The sequence below is a fragment of the Schistocerca gregaria genome, chromosome 4, assembly GCF_023897955.1.
Source record: "Schistocerca gregaria isolate iqSchGreg1 chromosome 4, iqSchGreg1.2, whole genome shotgun sequence".
NCBI lineage: Eukaryota > Metazoa > Arthropoda > Insecta > Orthoptera > Acrididae > Schistocerca > Schistocerca gregaria.
Genome location: NC_064923.1, coordinates 370,395,636 through 370,415,379, shown reverse-complemented (window position 1 = coordinate 370,415,379; position 19,744 = coordinate 370,395,636). Strand labels below are relative to the sequence as shown.

The following is a 19,744-nucleotide window of genomic DNA, read 5'->3' as shown; positions in this document are numbered from 1 at the left end:
TATCATATCAGTGACACTCTCACGCCTATTGCGCGATAACACAAAACGAGCTGCCCTTCTTTGCACTTTTTCAATGTCTTTCGTCAATCCTACCTGGTAAGGATCCCATAGCGCACAGCAATATTCCAGCAGAGGACGAACAAGTGTAATGTAGGCTGTCTCTTTAGTGGGTCTGTTGCATCTTTTAAGTGTTCTGCCAACAAAGTGCAGTCTTTGTTTCACCTTCCCCAAATATCATCTAAGCAGCATTTCCAATTTAATTTGCTTGTAATTGTAATTCCTAGGTATTTAGGCGAATTGACAGCCCTTATATTTGTGCAATTTTTCGTATACCCAAAATTTATCGGATTTCTTTTAGTACCCATGTGGATGACCTGGCACTTTTCTTTGTTCAGTGCTAATTGCCACTTTTCGCACCATACAGAAATTCTCTCTAAGTCATTTTATAATGTCGGTACCAATGATGTGTGTTGGTTCTGAATGGAAGTGATTCTCTCTGGTTTTGGGCTGCTATTTGAAGGGTACAGAAGGCCAGTCTTGTTGGCGAGATGAAGGCAGAGCTCAACATCTGTAGTATTATCGAAAGGATTGACTGCAGACCTTTGGTATTGAGTTGAGTGGAGGGTCTAAATGAGAGGCTCAAAAGGTGCTGCAACTGTGTGGGCTGCAGATTCCTCAACTTGCGCCATACAGTGGTGGGTTTTCTGGTTCCACTTAATACATCAGGGATCCACTAAACACATGGAGTGCCTACACGGGTAGCAAAGGCTATGTGGAAGGGACTGGGTGGCATTCGTTTTAGGTCAGAGGGTCTTGGAAAACTACAGGAAGGGCGTTAGTCTAAAAGTGAAGCCTGTATCTCGCATACAGTATTATCTTGTCATAGATAATTAACAAAGCATACTATTTACATAAACCAAGTTGGAACTTGGTGCGATGGATTATGGGGAGCAGTCATACAGGTATTTCCCTGCTCCAGCATTCCTGCTGCTGCTTGGTATACCATTGAAGCATGTCTCACTTATTCAAGCAACATTGGCTGGTTCCAAGGCTGCCGTACGAGAGGATGGAGAACTGAGCAATTGGTTTAGCATTAATAAAGGAGTCAGACAAGGGGATGCACTCTCTATGATGCTTTTCAATCTGGCTCTTGAAGCAGCCATGCAGAAGCTTCAGATATCTGGTTGCAAGGCACGAAGTCGACTCAGATATGCGCATACGCTGATGATGTACCAATTATTAGTAGTAGAAGGGGATCATTAGAGTGTACAAGATCCGAGCTGAAAGAAGCCACAGAACCTAGAGGCCTTTCTATAAATGAAACAAATACTAAGTAGATGAATTTCACCAGGAAGGAAAATAAAACTTGTATAGACTATCAGCAGACCATTTCAATTTTGAACATGTGCAGAACTTTGACTATTTGGGCTCTAATACAAACAGCACAAATTCCATGTCAACTGAAACAAACTCCACATCCTAAGTGGTAATAGATGCTTCCACACATTTAAGAAATCATTGCCCTCTAGGTTATTAAATAGGCAGCTGAAGCTGCAACTATATAAGATCATGATCCAGCCAGTGTACCCTAAAGATGCGAAAACATGGACGCTAACGAGTGCTGATGAGCAGCAGCTCAGGATATTTAATTGTAGAGTGGTGTGCAAGATCTGTGGAACAATTCAGGATAGTAAAGGTTTCTGGAGATCTAAGACAAACACTGAGCTAGACAGCCTATACAAGGAGCTGACTTCACAAGAATTACAAAAAGCAGAAGAATATCCTGGCTTGGACATGTCCTCAGGATGGGTACTGGAAGAACAACTAAAAAGATTTTTGAATGGAGGCCAACTGGAAGAATACAGAGAGGAAGGCCCCGAAAACGGTGGACAGATAACGTGTAACAAGATAAAAAAATGTATCCGAGTCCAAGGATGTCAGAGAACCATGGCGGATAGGGCAGAATGGAGGAAGCTTGTTGATGAGGCTAAAACCCACACAGTGCTGTAATGCAATGAGGAAAAAAAAGAAGAAGGAGAAGAAGAAGAGCTGGGTGTCTGAAAAATGTCTCCTGTAGTTCCACGCCAACTGAATAGTAGCAGCTAATAACTGATGGTGATGATGGTATCCATTACTGTTCCACCGAAGGAATGGCAGATTGGGATCTGAGAAAGCAGTGAAGTGGAAACAGAAGAACAAATTACTTCGCTTCTGAGTTGTGCTCCACCTGAATGTGTCAGTCTTCATCAGCATTCATAGGCTCGACTAAGGGAGGGGATAGGGGTCTACCAGAGCAGCAAAATTTGGTTTAACTTCTGATGTTTCCCTATCATCCCTGTGAGGCTTCAATTGCTGTAAGGATTTTCCTGTCTTGACTTACGGGGCAGAAGAGAACAGATATTTTCTATGACCCACAACATGTGGCTCTTTCATCCACTAGCTGGTGATAGATTTCTGGTCTGTTTCATCCTGGATGGAGGGCACTTCATTAGGTGTGGCTATCAACAGAAGTGTCAGAGGTATGGGTTCAGAAGCGGCTGGGGAAGTCAAGAGAGCTGATGCCCCCTCTGACTAAAAGCAGACAATTACCTGCAGCTAGGGCCAGAAGTTGCTATCTGAGAACTCGTCATCACACTAGATGTGGAATTTGATACAAAGTTTGACATCATGTTGATTGGGTGAAGTAATTTGAACTTTTTCATAGCATCTCAATAAGACTCGCAGTGACATGTTTTACACTCCTCGTTTTCTTCTCCCTTTTGAAAATGGAACATGTCAATGACTGAGAGGGATGGGGAGTTATATTCTGGGCAGTTTACAAAGGTAGTGGATGGTGTGCAATGGCTACCCTCATGTGCTGTCCTAATGCAGGTCGCACAAATAGTCTTATTAGAACTATGAGAAGACTTGTCCAAATGTCTTGCACCTAAAAATTTAGTATCTGGCAATGACTTTGATTCGCTACCAAGCCCAAGTATCAACATGGAGAACATGTCAGAGATACTTGGGCTACATACTCCCACTGTAGCTTGCCCCCATGCAAGGCACTGATACAGCCACAAGCATGGTTGTAATATGAAGATGTCTACCATTGCAAGACTTCCTGTAAATGCTGTGGCCCGACTGTGGTTACTCAACCTTACCAACTCACTGAAGCATTAAGTACACACTATTGATCGGTAGAGTTTTGACCTTGCCTGCATTACATTTTAAATTTGGATTACTCTCCGGATTATTGGTATATGCTTAAGAGGACTTTCCTACACTCTGGACTTGTTTCTGTTTAGACATTCACCCCAAGAACTCCACCATCATTGACCTCAGGAATCCCTGTTTGTTCCTCTGGCCCCTCTGTTACCGCCAGTGTGAGTGATCATAAATATGTTCTACGCACAAAGAGTAGGTCAAAAATTCTATGACAAGAAATTTCTTGTCACAACTATTCCAATGTGGCATGAATCATGAATTTCTAAGGTTTTGGCAGCAGCAGTTGCATTTGCAACAGCAACAATAACTGCAGCAACAGCAATAGCATGAAAAAGTAAGAACTCCAACAGCAGCAGTATGAACAGCAGTGGGAATTCCACCAGCAACAACAGAAACTGTTGTTACTACTGCTGCAAAAACAATAACAGTCTATAATTGCAGTTTCCTTGCCTCCCACTCCTCCACATGCTTGCTTCTTCAAAAAGAGAAATCAAGTAACTGACCCTGAATGTCAGAGTACACTCTGGCTTCTATTAATAAACTGCACGGAGTGGTGCAAAAGCTACACACACTCTCAGAACACAGTGATTTTAGACTTTCTGATGTTTGTGGTTTGCCGCCTGACTACTATGTTCACCAAACACATGTAGTTGCAGCTGGGCTCAAATTTAAGCAATGTAAGCAAACATACACAGCATGGGATGCTTACTTGCTTAGCTCACAACTGTGACATTTTCTGTAAACAGAGCTGGCATATAGTATGTCAACTGCTTAGTCTGTGATGTTGTTATAAATATTTCTCCTGACAAAAAGAATGTTCTGAAAGCTGATCCCAGCCTGAGCAGTGTGTCAAAACTTGCCAACGCTCACAGAGTAGCTATGTTTCATGATTCCTCTGTTGTCGACACTGTCAGAGTATTATTGCCACTGTACTCTATGATCAACTAATGACTTCCAATCAATGTCAACATCCAATTTACCAAGCGCCTGTTCATCCGGCGACATGGGATTCTGGAATTAGTGCAGTAGATAGTGATCCAATACCCTCATTTTTGTTTAACATGAAAAACAGAAGCATTTTGTTTACTTTTGGTGTGTCCCAGAGTGAATCAAGGCTCATACAACAGTTTCCTCCTCATCGTTGTCAAAGTGCCCCAGAAAACTTCGTGCCATTAAATTGTGTCCAGATTGCAGCACTGGCATCTGTGGTGTTATTGCTCTTTCTGTGATATTACTTGTTTTTCATGCCACAAAACTTAGGTGTTTGCCTTAGCTGTCAACGTGCTGCACACAATCTAGTCGGTGCCAATAGCAGCAACGGATGGGATACGCTCATGATGAAACTGGACATTAATGGAGCAATAGTGGATTTTCAGCTGGACACAGGCATGGTCGGATGTCTAATTAATGAAGACAATACTAGTGATTGGCTACAGCAGCTGTGATCTCCTCAGCACAAAGTGGTTATATACAATAGCCAGTTAATCCTGTTGCAGGTTATATCAAAGTCCAAGCTAAGCATAAAAATGTAACTCAGCAACTAACACTGCTAGTAGTCAATTCTTGGACAACTAACATTTTTGGATTAGACACTTTTGTGCTTTTTGGTTTACAGATCCAAGACTAGTCTCAACTGTGATGCCATGTACAGAAACTTGATACGTTCTGTGTGCAATATAAACAACTGTTTGAAACTACATTAGGTTGTGCAACAGGGTTCCAGACCCACATATCCTTAAAGCAATCGGCAGTGTATAAATGTTGTAGAGCTTGCCCACAGCCTTCACTATTGATAATCAAGTTAAAGCAGAACTACATAGGTTAGAGTTATATATCGCATATCATCTAACCAGTGGGCTATGTCCATGGATGTTTTTAAGAGACCTAATGTATCACTTCAAATTTGTGGTGACTTGCCATCTTCCATTAATTCTCGAGCAGATGTCTGGCTGTATCCCATTCCTAAGCCACAGGAATTGTTGGCAAAATTGGGTGGGGCCACTATTTTTCAAAGATAGATCTCACTGAATCCTACTTTTCAATTACCTGCAATTGATCAGAGGAAACAGTTTTTGCTGATTAATACACCATTTGGCATTCCATTATAACAGGTTGCCATTTGGGGTTACAAGTGTCCCCACAATATTTCAGAGATATCTTGAGCAACTCATCCAAGGTATCCTCAGCTGTGTTGATTATTTAGATGACTTGTTAATTACTGGGGCCATGTGGGAGCAGCTCTCGCACCTAACCTACAGATGATGTACGAGTGGCTCTAAGTCCATGGTCCGTGTTAGCACAACAAATATAGTTACTTTGAGCAAATGGGTAATGTACTTGGGACATGTCTTAAGTAAAGACGGGTTCACACACACAGAGGGTCACGTGGACAGAATCATTAACTTGCCAGTTCCTAAGAACCTCAAATAACAAGTCGTTCCTGGATAAAGTCAATTATTATGTATAATTTGTCCTGAATGCAGCGTAGATTTCCTACTTGCTCATTTGCAGAAAAAGGGGGTCAATTTTGTGTGGTCAGAGGCCTGGCAGACGAATTTCATGCAACTTAGGTTGTTACGCAATATTCCATCTCAGGAAACATTTAATGCTGCCACAGATATACCGGATTGTGGCATTGGTGCCCTGCTGTCTCACAAATATACACACATAATAGAGCAGCCCAGTGTATTTGCAATGAAACATTAAATATGGCACAGAGGTATTACTCACAAACTGTGTCAGTTGATCACCAATCACAAGTCCCTCATTTCACAGCTCAACCCCATTTAAAACTTCCCCATAAGACAACTCAATGACTGTAAGGTTGGATATAGTTCCTGAGTAACTATACCAATGAGATCCATTATCAGCCTATCACTCAGCACTCAAATGCATTTGCACTTTCCCACTTGGTGTGCACACCAATGAGTGAGGAGTTTGACAGGCACAAAGTGCCAGGTTTTGCGAATGACACCAATCAGCAAGGCACTCTCGACAAATTCCCAATTATGAAACATGAATAGCCCATGTTGACACATCAACAAATCAGGCACCTTCATTCACATTCTGGTCATGGACACATACAGACAGTATCTTTCTCCCATTCTGCCATGTTTCCACGTTGACCCAAGCGCGCGCGCGCGCGCGCCCACACACACACACACACACACACACACACACACACACACACACACACACACAATCTCACTCGTATGATTCATGTTAGGGGTGGAGGGCCACATGACTGCCTGTTACCAGTTCTTCATTATCAGCATTGCTCCAAAGTGACCTGTGTGCTCTTTTACGTCACAGGTAATATTTTGTCTGGTGATCTAATTTCTCTTTCTCACAAAACATTTTTCTGCCACTGTTCGTCTACATTTTATATCCTCTTAGTTCGGTCATCATCAGTTATTTTGTTGCTGAAATAGCAGCACCTAATACTTTCAGTCACGTTTTCAAATCCAGTTCACTACAAATCAACCAATTTCTTTTGACTAAACTCTATTATCTTTGTTCATTTAATAACCTGCTTTCGAGACACTACCCATTCCATTTAACTGATTTTTCCAATTCTTTTACTGTCTCTGATAGAACTATAATGTCACTATCAAACCTTTACACCTTTACTTTTTGCTCAATCTACAGACTGAATAACACTGGGGCCTTTACTGGCTCCTTTCTCAGCTACTGCATTCCTTCCATGTCCTTCGACTCTTTTGACTTCAGTCTGGTTTCTATACAAGCTGTACTTTAGAACATCAGAATTTCAAAATGTACATTCCAGTGATCATGGCCAAATGCAATAAACGAAGGTTTGCCTCAGTTATAGTGGGAGTATTGCTTCATGTGTGCTTACATTTCTTCTGAATCCAAAAAGACTTTCCTCCAGCTCAGCTTCTACCAGTCAGTCCATTTTTCTGTAAATAATTCATGCTACTATTTTCCAAATCATGCCGAATGAAACTGATGGTTTGGTAATATTCACACCTGTCTGCACCTGCCTTTTTATTTCTTTTTTATTTTTATTCATTTATTTATCTATTTGTAATGGGGTTATATTTTTTCTTCAATTCTGATAGTATTTGTCTGTCTCTTATATTCTCTATTACAGGAAACTTTTTCTGCTTTGTCAAATTCTTCTTCCAATATCTCATAACACTCCTCACCCGAAAGGAGAACTATTTTATCTACAAAATATGTTACCCATGATGATGCAATCATAATTAATCCACACAGTACAATTGTAACTCCTGGGAGAATATAATGGCTGTTACCTACATTTGCTTTCAGTCATGCCTCAGTACCAAGGTGAGCAAGACTTTGCAAATGAGTACATACATTATCAGCAGATAAAAATCTTTAAACTACCATACTTGGTGCATGAAAAAAAAAAATATTCAAATGATTATTAAAATCAAAAGGAGACAGAAAGGCTGGCAGTATTTTTATGGACATACAACTTTAACCATCTGTCAAACAAAACAGCAAAAGACATAAAAACACTTTCAGGTTTCAGAATACCATTTCCGAACATTTGGCTCCTTCTGCAGAAAGGAAGGAGGAATTTAATCTGAAGAAGATTTGAGGTGGGAGTGACAGTTCACACATAACAAATAGGTTTCTCCATCCATCCCTGTCCAATAAACTTCTCCTTCCTCCCTGAAGGAATCCAACATTTCTCTCGAAATTACTCTACACTTTAATAATCATGAACATTTCTTTTTTTCTTTTTACCTGTACATAAACTACATTAAAATCTGGACTTTGGAGAATATTAAAGGTGCCATTAAAATTTTTACAATAATGTCCATCGAGACAGAAACTGAAGCTGCATGTGAATTTGTCTGGACAAGACTCAGTATTAGAGGTGGGCACAAAATGACAATTGGGTCCTTCTATCGCCCACCAGACTCCTCTTATGATGTAACCAAAAATGTTAGAGGAAACCTCATTTCACACTGTAATCACTAGTGGAGACTTTAATCATCCAACAATTAACTGGGAAAATTACAGTTCTGTTACTGGCGGGCATGAAGACATCCTGTGAAATTTTACTAAACACCTTCTCTGAAAACCACCTAGAACAGATAGATAGGAACCCCACTCATCATGGAAATATATTGGATCTAATGGCAATAAACACATCTGACCTCTTTCAGGATGTCACATCAAAACTGGTATAAAGGCGACAGTGAAGTCATTGTGACACAATGATTACTAATGCACAAATGCACAGTAAACTAGATTAAAAAAATCAATAGTGTAATGTATCAAAGAGGAACTTGAAACCTTCAGCACAGAGCAGGAGCATATAGAGGAACTCTGGATCAAGTTTAAGAGTAGTTGACCATGCACTGGATAGATATGTACCCAGCAGAATGGTTCAAAATGGGAGAGAACCTTCATAGCGTACAGTCACTGAAAAGAAACTTCTACAGAAACAGAGATTACTGCATATCAGGTGTAAAACAAAGCATACGGCTATAGATAGAGATGCTGAATGAAACACATTTGGCTGTCACGAGAGCAATGCATGATGCCTTCAATGATTGCTGTAGCAAAATACTGTCACGTGATCTTCCGCAGAACCCAAAGAAATGCTGGCCGTATGTAAAGGCTGTCAGTTGCACCAAAGTTAGTGTCCAGTCCCTCCCGAATGAGACAGGAATTGAAATTGAAGCTAGTAAAGAAAGAGCTGAAATGCTTAATTCTGTTTTCAAATGTTCCTTCACAAAGGAAAACCCAGGAGCATTTCCCCAGTTTAATCCTCATACCACTGAAAAGATGAATGAAATAAGTATTAGTGTCAGTGGTGTTGAGAAACAGCAGTAAAACTGAACAAAGCTCATCTAACTATAATTGACTATAGATCCCTTAAACAAAAATCCATGCCCGGTTCTTGGAAAATGACACAACTAACACCTGTCTACAGTAAGAGTAGTAAAAGTGATTCACAAAATTACCGCCAGATACCCCTGACATCGATTTGTTGTAGGATCTTATAGAACATATTCTGAGCTCAAACACAGAGATGTGATATATCTTGAACAGAACGACATCCTCGGTGCCACCAACATAGATTTCGGAAACACTGATCACTTGAAACCTAACTTCCACTTTTTGCACATGACTTCGTGAAAGCTTTGGATCAAGGCAACCAGGTCAATGCAATATTTCTATATTTACAAAAAGTACTTTACTCAGTACCCACACATACACTTATTGTCAAAAGTACAATCATATGGGGTATCAAGTGAAATTTGTGGCTGGATTGAGGACACAGCATGTTATCTTGAATGGAGAGTTCTCATTAGATGTAGAAATAACCTCGGGTGTGGCCCAGGGAAGTGTGTTGGGACCCTTGCTGTTCATGTTGTATGTTAATGACCTTGCAGACAATATGATGACGCAGTTATCTGTAATGTAGTAGTATCTGAAAGAAGCTGCATAAATATTCAGTCACATGTTGATAAGATTTCAACATGGTACAGAGATTGGCAACATCTCTACATGTTTAGAAATGTAAAATTTTGCGCACTTCATGAAAAATAAAAAACGTAGTATCCTATGACTATAATATCAATGAGTCAGTGTTGGAATTGGCCAACTAATACAAATACCTGTGTGTAACTCTCTGTACGGATATGAAATTGAATAAGCATATAGGTTCAGTCGTTGGTAAAGCAGTTGGTAGAATTTGGTTTATTAGCAGAATACTGGGGAAGTGCAACCAGTCTACAAAGGAGACTGCTTACAAAGCATTATTGTGACTGGTTCTCGAATATTGCTCATGTGTGTGGGACCAAAACCAGATAGAACTAAGAAGGGATATTAAACATACACCGAGAATGGCAACACGAATGGTCACAGATTTGTTTAAACTGTGGGTCTATCTTGAAGATAGGTGTAAACTATTGTGAGAAAGTCTATAAACAAATATTCAAGAACCAGCTTTAAATGATTACTCTAGGAATATATTGCAACACCTATGTATTGCTCACATAGGGATCATGAGGATAAGATTAAAATAGTTAATGCTCACACAGAAGCATTCAAACAATCATTCTTCCCACACTCCACATGTGAATGGAACACAAAGAAACACTAATAACTGGTACAATGAGACGTTTCCTCTAATATGAACCCCATTATGGTTTGCAGAGTTAAGATGTAAATGTACAGTAGCTACCTGCTTAACAATGGTGTTTCGTATCACACTGTATTTTCTGTTAATTAAGAACTTCCCAGAAATACGTCAGTATGTACTAATAGACTGTGTCATTCTGTACCAAGTGACCTGGAGGTCCCAGCAAGACCGTCTTCAGTTTTGATGAAATTTATACAGAATGTACTTAAGAGACCTGTATGAATGTCTACCAAGTTTCAACTTCATCAGTAACTTGATGTACAGAGTCGTTTGGACACCAGCTGTTTTATTGGTAGTTGGAAATTACAAAATCTTGAAGTTTAGCAAACCATTATTTAGCAAATATAGCTTGGATATTGCAACATGACTTAGTATCCTAACAACATTCTGTACAGAACATTGAAATAAAATACATGATCACAAACAATTTCCATGGCACAGCCCCTCATCAAACTTGCTTGCTGAAAATTGTTATGACGGCAACAAGGACTAGGTAGTGGGTAAGAGACATCGGAAAAGTGATCATTTATCAGTGCATTATCTGTGTACCTGTCATGAAGTTGGGCTCTAATTAACTGTTCAGCAAATTTAACCACTATGTTATCTGCCTCTAAATAATAATAAAAAAACAGCAGATGAACCAATTCTACCTGTACTTGACACCACATACCTTAAAATTGACACCACCTATTTTATAATTGTTTGCACCACTGAAACGTGTGCATTTAAGTCTACTGGAAACCCGTATTTTTATTTTGGTACACTACAGTTAGACTGCAAACAGTGGCTTAAATTTTGAGGTTTCTTTGGCGTAGTTGAAGAGAGTTTGTTAATTTAGTGGCCAACAAAATTTATGTTCCCCATTTATTTTCCAAATGTATTTGATGCATTCTTGCTTTATTAGTCCATTGTTGAAGACATGTCAAGTCTTCGAAGTATACACACAATATAAAAAAAAAAATCAGGGAATCCTAGTACTGATGGCTCCAGTTAAGCCTGCAACGATGCATTACTGAGATGCCAAAACTGGTCATCTAAATAAAATAACAACGTCTGTAAAAATACGTCTGTTTGGTGATTTTTCTTTAGTAAATAGGTGAATATGTATGTCTTTTTCAAAACAGGAAGAGATAATTCTCAAAGAACCACTCAATAATAGTTTTCAGAACATTGTTTATCATTTCTTCTGTTGCTGTATTAATGTCTGGAATGATAACAATATTAGTGTCATCCGCAAACAGAACGCACTCTGATTGTTGTATTTCAGACGCTAGGTTGTTTCCATCTATGAGAAACGAAAGTGGACTTAATATTGAGCCTTGTGGAACCCCTTAAGTGATTTCCACCCAGTCATATGAATCTCCCCCGATAGCATTGTTAAAATGTTCGAGGCATTTGCCACGACAACAATTTTCTGCATGTTTGAGGTGGGATTGGGTCAGGGGTATTGCTTTCTTTTTTTTTCTCCATTTGCATTTATTGGATATTCTGTACAGTTATATCCAGATGACAAATTACAGCATGCCAAATCGATCTGGCAGCTGTGAAAACGGCCAAAGCACCTATATAAAGTTAGAGCTGAACTTCTTACAGGTCCGTTGGTTGCATTCTGTATAAATTTCACATATTCGAAAATTGTCGGGCCGGGAGCATTTTCCAGTTGGGCCAGTTGACACGGATTAACGTCAAGTGTTAATCACCTGTAAATTGTCAAACATTAATGTTCAATTGTATCAAATGCATTTCAGTGCAAACATCAAGAAAAAAACAGTAACGATACTTCGGTTCATATTCTTAGAACGTGTTATGAACACCAGTCGAGGATACACGGCTTATTTTGCATTTCTCAAAATTCAAGCAGTGCTGCACACCGCAACACAAATGAAAATGTGTTTGTTTATGTTTTAAACGGCAATGAAACACGAACTCTTTATTTGTTTTAGAAGAGCTGTATAACTCACTCATACCAAACAGAGCATCACACAGTTCCCACAAAAATGAAAAATATCAACCAAATTTTGTATTTATAAGTGTCTCGTTGAGCTTGTCTCACCTGTTTCGTTGAAGCGCGTACATAGTAATGTATTCATTTCAAATACATCAATAACACACGTTATCCGTTCCGTTTGCTGACCGCCCCCTTCTTTTCTTTACAATTTATTCCTGATTCAATAATTCAAACAGTGCACCAAAACAAACAGCACATGAACCGTGAAATCCTCTCATCTGTCATCTTATCAAACCGCGTCCGATACTGCTCCATTATTTCGCAACAAAGACAGCCATCGACATGTCAAAATCAGGTTATCTGAAAGGATCGACCTGCACTGCAGTCCGACCTCTTACTGTGATGTAAGTTATTGGGAACTTCGCTGTGCTCGGAAAATAAAGGAAATAGTTTGTGACAAAATCCTTTTTCTGGAATAAAACTCCAAACGACGGAAAACGACAGGCAACTGTATTATGACGTATCGTGAATCTGACACTTTTGAGATAACCTTTCTGCGCAGAAGGAAGTGATTCGCTGGGTACTATGCAGAAAGATTCATAATGACAATAAAGTGTTTTTCGAATGATTGTTTCATTGTTTGACACGGCGATGTTTTCATAGTGCATATCTTTGATAATGTAATGGCGGCGAGTAGTTCAGATGGTAGTTGTGAGGATTTGGCTTTAATGTCAATAGAAGACAGCTGTAGCAGGTATAGCTCAACTGTTGGAAAGTGTCCTCTCTGTGGCAATTATAAAAAGGCATTTTATTGCAAACAGTGTGTTCAGAATGGCGACTTTATTCATTCGAAATGTATGCAATCGTTGTACCCTGGTCGGAAGATGTCTTCTTCCTTCGATCATGTTATTTATCGGAGGTAAGATTTACATTGCCGATGCACTGAGTTGTAGATTTGCTTTTAATGTTGAACAGGCAGCTCACTTTTTGTCGTATTCATTTACTTTCAGATTCGCGGATAAACAAATTAACCTCTTGCGGTTGAAGAATGACAAGTGTCAGGTAGAGAAACATTGTGAAGAATTGCTGTGGAAGCGGTTAAAAGCAAATGAATTGGTAAGAAAAGTGTTAACGTAAGAGACTCTACTAGTACCTTTACTTTCGTGGGTCTTGTTATTTGTGGCAGTCAATTGCTACTGGAGGAAAGGGATTCTGTTCACACCGTATCAAGTTGTGTCTACAGCTGTTGAGAAGTGAAAAGCAGTAATAAGCATCAAATGAAAATTTTTGATTGTCTGTGTATAAATTTTAAGTTTGGGAAAGGGAGAAGATGTATATTTATTTATTATCTTTTTTTTAGTTAGCAGTGTAATGATACCTGCTACATAATTAGTAAAATTGAATGACTTTTTCCACAATAACCATGGTTTAAAAAACGCTCTTTGGTCAGCAGCGAGAAGTGTCAGTGTGATCGTCGGCTTTGATGGTAACTTACTGATGATGGTAGGCTTCTGTGCTAGCTGACAGAAAAATGGAAAGGAGATCAAGAGAGAAACACCAAAATTTGCAGTGACATGAGGAACATTTCAGAGTCTTATACATCCCATTTGTGATTGTGATATTCAGTTTACAACTCGCTGGCATATTACGTAGTGCAACATTTTGTCAGTAGGCACCTACTGCTGTATGGAGCGGTAGCCTGTGGACAATCACCATGGATCAGCCAATTGAAAATAGTGTGTGCTACACATATAATGGTGGAAAAAGACAACTGTGACATTCCAAATGCAGTTCCTTAAAATATGATATGGATGAAGATCTTAATGTATTATGCAAGTTAAAAATGGATGGAAACCCATGGGTCGCTAAAGTAAAGTTATACCTAAAAGTGATAGGTTGCTAAATATTTATTAAAGTAATTAAAACCAGCCATGGAGTTCAAACATCATTAATATGTATAAATTAATGCAGGTATTTGTTCATAAACAAGAATAATGTTCACCTCAGTGATATTAATCAGCTAGAGAGTGATATTTTTAGTCTTAACCCACACTTGACTTCTGTCTCTTGCTCATTTACGTATCGTGGCTCCATGGGACCTGTTATCGGCTAGTACAAAATTTTAAAATGGAACAAATATTTTTTGGATGTTATCATGCATGAATATTTTGTTTTCACCCTTTCATGGGCCCTGGGGATATACTTCCCAATAAACCTATTTCTTTGCAGCATTTAAGGAAATATATGTTACCATTTATGTATGTTCCTGCCATCTAGTGGCAGCCCACTGCATCAGCTGTAGTTTGTTTGTTGTGAAATATAGCCTTCAGGACTGTGGGAAGTATATACCCACCAAACAGTGGTGTTTTGATCATTTTTGGGAAGTATGGTTACCACCAATGTAGTTTTTGGAAGGGCCTTGGGTAGTATACTTACTACAAAATTAATCTGTCAGTTGTGGTCCTTGAGAAGCATACTTACCACCAACACAGGAGTATCCAATACCTTTTGGGAATATGTTTTACCACCTCTGTCTATGCCCGACATCGTGTAGTACTACACTGCACCAGGTGTATGAAAATTGGTACAACAATCAGTTTGTCATGGGATAACTACTGTTGTCAGAACACATTGCTTTGCATCTGCAGTATGCATTATTGTGATCTGTAGCAGCTCATACCTTTATTGTGTGATAAAAGTTCAAAGATTGTTTTCACCTTGTGACAAGTAAACTTGAATATCGGGAACAAATATTTTTTAAATAAAGTAAAAGAAAAACAAAACATAATTCACTATGTTTTATGTCTAATGGCAACACAAAAGGGAAGTGAGAAACCATTTACTACAAGTTTTAATACCTCACAAAGGTCCTATGATGACATATGTACCACAACAATTTTTGGTCCTAAATCACAAAAATAAAATTATCAAAAATAAATTTAGCCAGTCGATCACATTTCTAATAGAATGGAAAAAATGTTATCTTTGTTGAGTTGATGCAAAAAATGTGCCCATGATAGGATATAAGACAGCTGAAATTGTTTTTAATGCCAAGATAAAGTATATTTTCAATCCTCAGTAATTTTCTTTGATTAAATTAAATTATGAAAACTGAAACATAAGTCCCCAGTATTTTTTATCACAAATTGGTGATTACGAAACTGACAAAGAAAAAGACATATTACTGTTTATAATTGTTGCACACCACACTGTTGTGGTTCTGGCACACAGATTCTGCGCACTTACAGAAACCATCTCTTCTGATGACCCATCGTGCTGTTGCTACTGCTGTTGTGTGTTTGAGCGATAGCAGTGAACTTCTCGATGTATATGGTTTTCTATGGAAAGGGATCTGCTCATCTTCTGATCATGAGTAGTTAGATTAACTCCATTGAAAGTTAGGCCTGAAAAGTCTCCTCCTGGGCAGAAACGCTTCGTGTTATGTGGAATCTTGTGCTGCATAAAGACAAAAGGTGTTTAGTAAAGCAGTGGAAAACCCAGACTTGAATGTAACAGTATTTGGAAAAGGAAAGTTGACACTCACAATATAATGGAGATGCTGGGTTGCAGATAGGCACAACAAAAAGACTGTCACAAATAAAGCTTTCGGCCAGTAAGGCCTTCGTCAAAAACAGGCACGTGCCCACGCACCCACTCGTATTCTCTCTCTCTCTCTCTCTCTCTCTCTCTCTCTCTCTCTCTCTCTCTCTGCAGTCTCAGGCAACTGAAGCCACACTGTCTTTCTGTTGTGCCTATCTGAAACTCAGCATCCCTGCTGTATGGTGAAGCAACTTTTTCATAAAAAGGTACTTAGTGTACATAAATCCCGTATGCTGTGCCAGAGAGCCATGGGCCAGTGTTATCTTTTTATTATTATTATTACAATTGTGTACTAGCTGATCCAGAACATCCATGCCACCATTCATATGGTTATAAGAATTCACAATCTCAAGCTTTTGGACGTTCACTTGCAGATTTATCACGGTGCATGTTTACACACTTGATTTTCTTTGACAAAAAACTACTGTTGTCATTTCTTTTGCCTTTTGCTTGTAAAATAATTACCAACAGTAACATTTCTGGCTATACCAGCATTATTGCCTGCAGGTGTCTTCACTGTGGTAAGGCCCTAATTATTATGAAGTGAAGTGGTTCACTGTGTTGTCTTCCTGTATTCACAATCAGTAACATAACCAGTTGAAACTTTGCTCATTCACTTTAATTCCATACTTTCCAGGCTTATTTGGCATATATTGCACAAATCCACAATGGCTCCTAAATGAAACTAGTTGTTCACCCTCTGTAACATTAATATTAGGTCCTATAAATATTTTCCTTATGTAGCGTGTAGCAAAAACTTAATCAGTTTATTACCTAGCCTTTCTTGTTCTTTTGTCATATATCTGGTAGATCTTCTGAGTGCCCCAAATCGACTCGCATACATTGTAGCCCTATATAATGTAATGGATTGGAAAATTTTCTCAGAAAAATTTTCCTGATTGGAACATCCAGCCTTTATCTGCTCCGGTATTAAACAAAACTCTCCAGAAGGCAAGCATTTCATCTCTAGTTGCATCATATCCATTTATTTTTCTTGATACACAAAGAATTCTTGCCTCTAGGTTTGTGCATCTCACAATCTCGTCCACAGTAGCTAGAGGAGTTAATAAATCCCAAGCATCTTTGGGGGTGTAAGAGATTATAACCTTTGCTGGTGCTTGTATAAATTTTGCCAAATTGTGTGCAAAAGAATAATATGAAGAAATAACATAAGCACTCTCATCATGTCTGGACTGTGAAGTGGTGTTCATGTTATTATTTAGTGTTAAAAATGACCTTACCTTTCTTCCATATGAGAGTCGAATGTCAAACACAAAACTGCTGTGTAGCGAACTCCTACAACATTTCTTTACTGCATCAAACATTCATAACCATTTTCCGCAGTATTTTGCTGTCATGCACTATTCTAGAATTTGTTATATGACAGTTGAACAGGGCTAAAAGTTCTAACAACGTGTTTTCTCCAGTCACAGCAATACATATGCGTGTCAAGAAAATGTAATTGATTACAACCCAAACCAAATTAGTTACGCTACAACGTAAACCACAGGGTCGCTTGGGCCCAGGTTATGTAAATGTACAGTATAAAGAAGAAAATATAAGTAACACTTAAAACTAAGGACACAGTCCTCGAATAATACATTTATCATATGACTTCTATTTTTTTTCTTTTTTTTTTTTTTTAAAAAAAAAAAAAAAAGAGTTGTGCCTATTACGGGAGAGTTTGCTAAAGTGAGACAGCTAGATTCTGATTATTGTTGTTGCTCAGCCCTTTAGGGAAGTAGCAAAACTTAGTTGACATAGTGCCTGAGACATGAGCAGTAACAGTAAGGTCATTATGGGCTTTGTGAACAATCCTTGATTCTATAAGTGTTAGATTTCAATATAATGAAAAGTATAGATTACTACTCACCATATAGTGGAGATATTGAGCCACACAGGCACAACAAAAGGACTACTAAACAATTAAGCTTTTCGCCAGAAGGTCTTCTTCTAAAATAAACACTCACGCTCTCTCTCTCTCTCTCTCTCTCTCTCTCTCTCTCTCTCTCTCTCACACACACACACACACACACACACACACACACACACACACACACACGACCACACTGTCTCTGGCTGTTGAGGCCAGAGGCCAGATCCTATTAGACCCGAGACGGGCCCAGGCAGCCAGAGACACTGTGTGTGCGTGTGTGTGTGTGTGTGTGAGAGAGAGAGACTGCTTTTGTGTGAATATGTGTGCACATGTTGTCTATATCAGAAGTAGTTCTTCTTGCCGAAAGCATTTGTTGCGCCTGTCTGTGACTCAGCACTTCCACTATATGGTGAGTAGCAATCTAATCTTTTTATAATAGTGTCATTAATTCATGTCCGTAGCTCGTGGTCTAGTGGGTGGCGTTGCTGCCTCAGGATCACGGGGTCCCAAGTTCAGTTCCTGGCCAGGTTGAGGATTTTCTCTGCCTGGGGACTGGGTGTTTGTGCTGTCCTCATTTCATTATCATTCATGAAAGTGGTGAGATTGTACTGAGTAAAGATTGGGAATTTGTATGGGCACTGATAACTGCACAGTTGGGTGCATCACAAACCGATAATAATCATTACTAATCCATCCTGGATTTTCTAGTGTTCAGTGTCAAGTTCTTTTTAGTATATGTGAAGTTGGAGGGCTGTAATATGTGAAGTTGGAGTAGCTGTTGCAGCAATATATATTACATTCTTCACAAAGTATTCTTTCATCACTATAATTAATGACCAGTGTAACTAGGGGGCTAGGTTTTAGTGCAAGGTGGCTTATTCCTAATAGGGTCATTCCATGCCAAGTGGTCTAGAAGTTGTTGCACGACTCTCATGGATTTCACTGAAATTTTGTATGAACAATCACACGTGTTCCCAGTGAACATTGATAAAATTTCATAGTCATTAATGCAGTAATTCCAGGGATACAGTTATTTATTTGACTCCATACCACAGCTGTCAACAGGGCACTCATGGGCTTTTGGCAACTTATGTCTCTTGGCAGTATTTTCTTGAAAGAAAGAAAACCTGTTCATCTTGTACAATTGTACAATGTTTGGCTCACTGTCAAGAAGGGGGGAAAAATCCTGAGAGATTTGTATATGGATAATTTGAAGCAAGGTCAGCCAAAAAACACACATGCTCCATAAAAATGTGAAGTTTAGTGATGTAAGGCCTATGTCTCCAAAAGTAATTGTGACATTTGAAATGTTATGTGTAATAATTTATCAATATGAGATCTTGGAATATAAAATTTCATTCTCCATCTTCTTCCCAATAGTTTACAAATGTAGGGCAAAGTTGGAGATTTTTCTAAAAACATCTAAAGGGCCGCTTCTTGCCCATTTTGACAAAAAAAGTCTACTGAAAACTCTTTTAATAATTTTCATTAGAAAGACTATGTTCTATATGTTCTAAACCACCTAAAAATTGTAGTTGGTTGTGCAGTGTGGGCAGGGTAATTTCACGTGAAATTACCCAGTGACAGTTGCCCTTATCTCACAGATTTTTCTGAAAATTTGGTGTAAGAATGTACATAATGAGTTAGGGTTAAAATATTTTTTCTGGAATTTTTTTGACCAAAATTGCAATTAGGAGACCATTCTGAAATGTGAGCCCCTTCTACCAACTTGCGTTGAGAAACAAAGTGCCTTGTAAGTTTGTAACCACTATACCTTTTTTATTTATGAATCAATTTTATTGATTTTGGTGTAATTGGAAAGTAAAAGAATAGAGCTATAACATAAAAATTATTAAAGTTCTGTGTCTAAGCAACAATTTATTTATTTATTTATTTATTTATTGCAAATTTGAGCTCCCTCACAGGCTGTGTGACTAATTAGAGAACAAGAAAAAGTTTCAAA

The 19,744-nt window shown here is 38.7% G+C and overlaps 2 protein-coding genes across 5 annotated transcripts in view; one reads left to right on the top strand and one right to left on the bottom strand.

Moving 5' to 3' along the window:
• Window positions 1–12,613, bottom strand: part of LOC126365870 (uncharacterized) — an 82,559-nt gene extending 69,946 nt beyond the window's left edge. The window contains exon 1 of the mRNA XM_050008559.1: window positions 12,411–12,613. The gene's annotated coding sequence lies outside the window, so the exon portion shown is untranslated. The remainder of the gene's footprint in view (window positions 1–12,410) is intronic.
• A 64-nt stretch (window positions 12,614–12,677) lies between these two features.
• LOC126365869 (beclin 1-associated autophagy-related key regulator) overlaps window positions 12,678–19,744 on the top strand; it is a 414,889-nt gene continuing 407,822 nt past the window's right edge. For 2 of the 4 annotated variants that reach the window (XM_050008556.1, XM_050008557.1), the window contains exons 1-2: window positions 12,989–13,224; window positions 13,316–13,421. In XM_050008556.1, coding sequence (XP_049864513.1) covers window positions 12,989–13,224; window positions 13,316–13,421 — 342 coding nt within the window. Of the gene's footprint in view, window positions 13,225–13,315; window positions 13,422–19,744 lie in introns of those variants that run through there. The other 2 variants (XM_050008555.1, XM_050008558.1) reach the window with 2 other exon arrangements.